The 6214-nt window shown below is 31.0% G+C and overlaps 1 protein-coding gene across 1 annotated transcript; it reads right to left on the bottom strand.

Annotated features, from left to right (window-relative positions):
* Nucleotides 1–3278: 3278 nt before the first annotated feature.
* On the bottom strand, nucleotides 3279–5927 carry LOC114186698. Its single transcript, XM_028074672.1, has 6 exons — nucleotides 5715–5927; nucleotides 5562–5575; nucleotides 4932–5019; nucleotides 4739–4843; nucleotides 4511–4586; nucleotides 3279–3388 (listed from the first exon to the last, which is right to left on the bottom strand). Exons 1-5 carry the CDS (start codon nucleotides 5804–5806, stop codon nucleotides 4583–4585), a joined length of 303 nt encoding a protein of 100 aa, XP_027930473.1. The 5' UTR covers nucleotides 5807–5927; the 3' UTR covers nucleotides 3279–3388; nucleotides 4511–4582.
* Between the last annotated feature and the right edge of the window lie 287 nt (nucleotides 5928–6214).

The following is a 6214-nucleotide window of genomic DNA, read 5'->3' as shown; positions in this document are numbered from 1 at the left end:
GTTTCAATTTGGAGAAGGACGAAATTGCTCAATATTTAAAAAAAAAATGGGACTAAATTGAGAAAAAAAAATACATAGACCAAATATAAAATGAAAAAATGACACCTAGCATAACATGTTGCACTATCACTACCACATCATACTATCAAGCGACGTTGGATGATGTCAGCTTAACACGTGACAAATTTTTTATTTTTTTTAAATAAAAAATAAATAAATAATAAAAAAATTAAAAATCATGAAATGACACAATTGAGATAAATAAAGATAAAGAGACTAAAGACATAATTTAACCTATAATTAATTTATAAAATATTAAATACATGTCACACCACATGCTCATATAACCAATTTTGAAAAGTAATATTGAAATATTGCAAACACTCCAAATATATACATCAAGAATTGAACCCTTGACCCCTAACCCATGATAAGGTTTTAGCCAACTATGTTACACTTCACTTCTGTCTTAATTATTATTTATTAATTTAAATAATATCTCACATGCAAAACTACAACTTGCAACATTACTTATTTTTCCTGGGTCTTACAAAGATCACATTCTCTCCCTCTAATCTTACACAAGATTGGCTCAAGAGTAAAGCAGGTAAAACACTCGCTTTAGGCCTCCAAAGAAACAAGGCCTCAAAAAAATCTTTTTTACTAATAATATTTTTCTATTAAATTAATTATAATATTATATTTAATAAAAAAAATCTCAAATGTCATAAAATAAAGCTAATAATAGAGAGAAGAAGGAAAGGAAGAAGAGATAATGGAGAGTAACTTTTTTGTGTCTAATTACAGATAAGAAGAGTCTTATTTATAGATACAACATGTAACCCATAAAGGATACAAATCAAATAGTTAATACAAATATTTTACATAAAGAGTAATGAATCATATGAGTATCAATCATATCAATCATATGAGTAACTATATCAAATCATTGGACAATCATTAATTTATAGCACTCCCCCTTGGGTGTCCATTGATAAGAGATTGTGCTTCATTAAAACCTTACTTGGAATATATAATATTGTTCTTTACATCTTTTATTTCCCCCCCCCCTTCATTTAAACTTACATAATTAAGATGACAAAGTCCAATCTTGTGAACCAATTGCTCAAAAGTTCTCCTTGGCAAAGACTTTGTAAATAAATATGCTAGATTTTCACATGAATGAATCTTTTGGATATCTATATCATCCTTTCAATTGAACAATGCACTGTTGTCTTCATATATGGTTGTTGATTCCATTCTTCTCAAGGATAGACCACAAGTTTGTCGCACATATTGACTTACGGGCCTTAACCAAACACATTCACGACTTACCTCATGTAATGCTAAAAATTATGCATGATTTGACGATGTTGTTGTTATGGTCTCTTTCACATATTGCCATGAAATCATTGTGATACCACATGTGAACAAGTATCATATTTTGTGATCAACCATTATGACATTATGATAATTTAATACATAACTTGCATTTGCATAATCCATTAGATATAATTTTGAATCATTTGGATAAAGTAATCTCATATTCATAGTACCCTTAAGGTAATGAAGTATATGTTTTACTCCAATCCATTTTCTTCTTGTAGTTAAAGAATTATATCTTGCTTAACAAATTTACAGTGAATGCAATATCAGATCGAGTATAATTAGCAAGATATAATAGTATTCCTATGACACTAAGATATGGTATTTTTGGACCAAGAAGATCTTCATCATTTTCTTGAGGTCTAAGAAGAGCCTTTATCAATATCTAATGACCTCACAACTATCGAAGTGCATAATGGATGTGACTTGTCCATTTAGAACATTTTACGCATCTTAATTATATAAGTCTCTTGATGTATAAAACCACATTTATTTAAATTCTCAATTTCTAATCTCAAACAAAACTTTGCCCTTCAAAGAACCTTCATCTCAAATTCTTTCTTTAAGCAATCAAATATCGATTCATGGTCCATCCACAAAAAAAATACCTAACGTTGTTTATGGTTGATTACATCTAAAATGATATTGAAAGCAATGGATTTGGTCATGATTCAATCGATTTACATTGTCAACATTTTCATTAGGTATCTATATTGATAACTCTTCTTGTATAATTCTTGATAGTGAATTCCAATGCATTTGAAGATAAAGTTGGCATATCAAAATCCTTGGTTGTTTTACCATTCTGAATTAAAAGGTCATTTAAATCCCTCAATAACATAGGAATAAAGTTCACACCGATAAAAGTGTTAGTTGAAGTATAATATTCAAGCATTAAGGTACGAAATTTATTCCATAGGCTTCTAACATCAGTTGGTCCACAAAACGTAATATGGTCACAAACAATCTTTGTAAAGCATGTGGCATTTGTAAAGTTGGTGCTTCAACTAAGCATTCCTGAATACTATTGTCACTTTCTAAAAGTCCCTATTTCTCAACTGGCTTTTTAAATGTGGGACACTATGTTTCATTTGGTGATAATAGATAATCCCAACTAGTTGGTCCTCTTATGTGAGAAAGCAAAATACACAAGAAGAACTTATATCCTTCAAAAGGATATACAATATAAATTCGACTAATAACTTTCTTGTTTGACCTTCTTGGGTACCATTCCTTTTGTCTGTTATTCTAACAATAATGCTCTAGAATTTCTCTATACAAAAATTTTCTAGATTATGGATCTCTTACATTGAGGGTAAAAAAATGTGAGCATGGTTTTGGTGTTGTATCATCATTTAACATGTAATTGATGTTTTGATATTTATAAAATCGCACTTGATGTCGATTTGGTAAATGAATTTGTAATCTTTCAACACATGGATTCATTCGGTAGATTGTAAATATGAAGATTTTCCATAAATCCTTTGGACCATAAATCCATCTAGCATCAAGATGTTGTTGGACTTCTTCTACAATAGATCCTTTATGAATCTTCATTTCTACTCGATTCGGTCCTTTGTATAAGTCTAAGACATGTTGTAATTTGGGTTAAGGCTCCATAAGCACCTTCATACTGCACATGGCTGGGTCCTGGTTCATTTGGGTTCATCCATCAAATGGTCACTGCTTTTCCATCATAATCACATTGCTTTATGTGCACATGTAGTAGAATTAATTAATAACTGAATATAAAAGGCATAACCTCATAATTTGAAATTGTTTCACATGTACAAATTAGGATCTCATCATTGTTGAGTTAAGTAATTAACATCAACTTATAAATAATAAAATAGGCTTTGTTATCTTTGAAAAACTTACTTGTTAAGGTGCATTGTAACCCTTTCAAATTGCAAATACTTCATAATCGATGGGCATGTCCTCTGTTGGCCACTTTGGCCACATCAAAGAGCTAGTGATCCATGCACTCCCATCTCTGATGTAACTGTTGAAATACATGTAGTGCTAATTATATACATGTTCTTTCAAACATATATATGAAACCAACTTAGTAAAGAATATAATTGCACCAAACCTATTCATGTAGTTAACACAACATGCAAAAGGCATAAATCAACATATTAGGTAGAGGTCGATCAAGACTAACATGTAAGAAAATTACATCTTAAGAAACATAATAGAAGTTTGAGAACTTTCTGAGGGGCTTAAATGTTATTTATCACTCAATGTATACTAATCTTTTAAATCTTCAAATTTTATGTGTTTTCTTCTTCATTACAACTTTCTCAACTCCCCACCCTCTTTGTTTGACCAAGTCATTTCTGTGGGCAAAAAACTGGAATCAAGAGCTTTATTCGAAACCTACAAAAATCCAACTCGTGAACTTTTAACATTCATTTCTTGGCAACAAAAGAGCATAAATATCACAACGTATATTCCTTGGAGGAACATGTATCTGCTATATCCTAATGAATTTTAGTGATTGCTTTCTGCAAACACTTTAATGATGGTAACAAATTGTGAGAGTTCTGCAAAGTAGAATTCCCATGGGCCTTGCAAAGCTCCTGTGAAATCATACCGAAGATAAAATTTTATAGAACTACCACTACCATGAGCAGCAAACTTATGAAAAGACTAAATATAAGTAAGTAAAGAATATCTGATACTATTTAAGTATAAATTCCAAATGTGGACAATTCTCTAAAAGATCTGCAAGTGCCTCCACTATTTGTTGGATTTGTAAGGGATTGATGTGGAAACTGGTTGAATATGTGCTGGACTAAACACAAATATTCATTTTTTTAATGAAAGAATCCTCATTCAAGCAAAGGCTAATGATCAAGGATTTACTTGGTTGATTTTAACAATGATCTTCTTCAATATACTGTTCTGAAAGGCCACCTTAAGTTATTAATCACATCAAAGTAGGAAATAATGCAATGAAGAAAGAACATTGTATACAGCTAGATGGAGAGCTATTAAATTTAGATATGTTTCATTTTCAAGTCGCACAATGTTGATTTTGATTCTTCGCTTTCATGATTTAAATTGAAAGACAGATCTACAACTTAGTTATCTTCATTTATATTTGATGCAGAAATTTTACCATTTTTAATAAATTGCTGAGAAATGAAATGATACCCTAAACCCCGTGGTTTCAATCAACAGTTTCTCTACTTTATCTGCACATAAAAATCACCAACCAACAAATTAGATAACTTTTCCACCCAAAGTATCATTGCATGGACCATTATATCTAAAAGAATAAACATTTTAAATAATAAAAATGAAAATATAAAAATATAGTAAAGAGGAAGAGAGAAAAACAATGTACCTCAGAACCATGCTCCATGAGAATTGTTTCTTCAACACCGTAGCTAGCATCCAATAGAAACAACAAAGTTGGAACCACGTAGTTCCATAGGAACCAAGGGTTAGGCTAATAACAAATATTCATCAATCAACACGTGTTCAACAATCTATCAGATTACCCAATATGTTTATTGCAATCACGTTTCTCCACATACCACAAATCTTTAATTCGGATAGCAACCTTAAGTGTTTCCCTTTTGTCGTCAATATCACTGATCATATCCAGTTTCTTCACCATTTTACCTATAATATGTACAACTAACAAATATAATGTTCCAAAAATAATAGAAGGTACAATGTGAGACACAATACAACCAAAACCAAATAATATTACGAATAATACAAAGCAATACATAAGCTAACCGATAGGGTCATACAATAGAAAGCAATCCATAAGCTAACTTATAACCAAAATAACATCATATAGTTCGTCCTACGCAAACATTACCAATCCACAAAAGTTGCGAAAATAATATTACCAACCATAAAAGCACATTTCAACAAAAATAAAGTCATGGATTCAACATTTTACATCAACTTCAACAATCCAAAAACCTTAACTTGTTTGGTAATATAGAAACCTTAGGTTTTCAGGGTAAAATATTCTTTGGTGAAATTAGAAGTTCAGCTACAACAGGGTTTCTGTTGCATTTGAAAAGAAGGAGAACAACGTTCGAAGGGTTTCCCCATTTTACATCAACACTCAATAAAAATAAAACATAACTTGGACTCCATAAAAATAAAAAAATTGTAAGTAAAGGGAAGGTGAGAAAACTCCATATTACCTTCACGAAATAATCTCCAAATATTAGAATCGGAAGCAAAGAAGAGAAAAACCACCATCAGGACTTTCCAATAACACACAAACCAAGCAACACGTATCATGAAGAGAGACCAAGAGCCAAAAAACTGAAAATCTCTAAAACAAAAAACCATACCCATTTACGGAGACGATAATTTGTTCCATATAAGTTGTCAAGATCGAGAACAAAAAGGAAAAATAACAGGAAAATGAAACACAAAAACACATTCCAACCAAACACAACTCGAAAACAAAAATCAACAACTGTTTACAAAAATGAAAAATTCTCCCACAAAAATAGTCGTGAGGAATAACGAAAATAGATACATCATCCCCAAATGAAAGATAATACAAATTTAAACTTGTATCACAAAATTTGAACCATTAGAAGATATATTTCACTGATATATAGAATGTTAGTGCCAACTTCTTCTACAATACACAAAGAGGTAAATGACAACAAAACCTGTTAAATGGACACTTGGCAACATATGAAGTTGGGGTAAAATGGGGATTGAGGACATGTGTCGTTATTCTAGGTATGGGGAATTGGGGTTTTCACCATTGTATTTCTATATTTATAATAAAAGAAGTATTTGACAGATATATATAGGGTTAGTGCCAACTTCTTCTACA

Source organism: Vigna unguiculata, chromosome 6 (assembly GCF_004118075.2).
Source record: "Vigna unguiculata cultivar IT97K-499-35 chromosome 6, ASM411807v1, whole genome shotgun sequence".
Lineage (NCBI taxonomy): Eukaryota > Viridiplantae > Streptophyta > Magnoliopsida > Fabales > Fabaceae > Vigna > Vigna unguiculata.
The sequence above is the reverse complement of the archived record's forward strand: the minus strand, read 5'-3'. Positions and strand labels throughout refer to the sequence as shown.

Excerpts from the sequence above, each read along its gene's own strand:
- LOC114186698 (XM_028074672.1), bottom strand. The coding sequence starts at position 5,806 with ATGTGTTTTTGTGTTTCATTTTCCTGTTATTTTTCCTTTTTGTTCTCG. Across the intron at positions 4,844-4,931 it reads ATCCGAATTAAAGATTTGTG|CCTAACCCTTGGTTCCTATG; the intron begins GTATGTGGAGAA and ends ATTTGTTATTAG.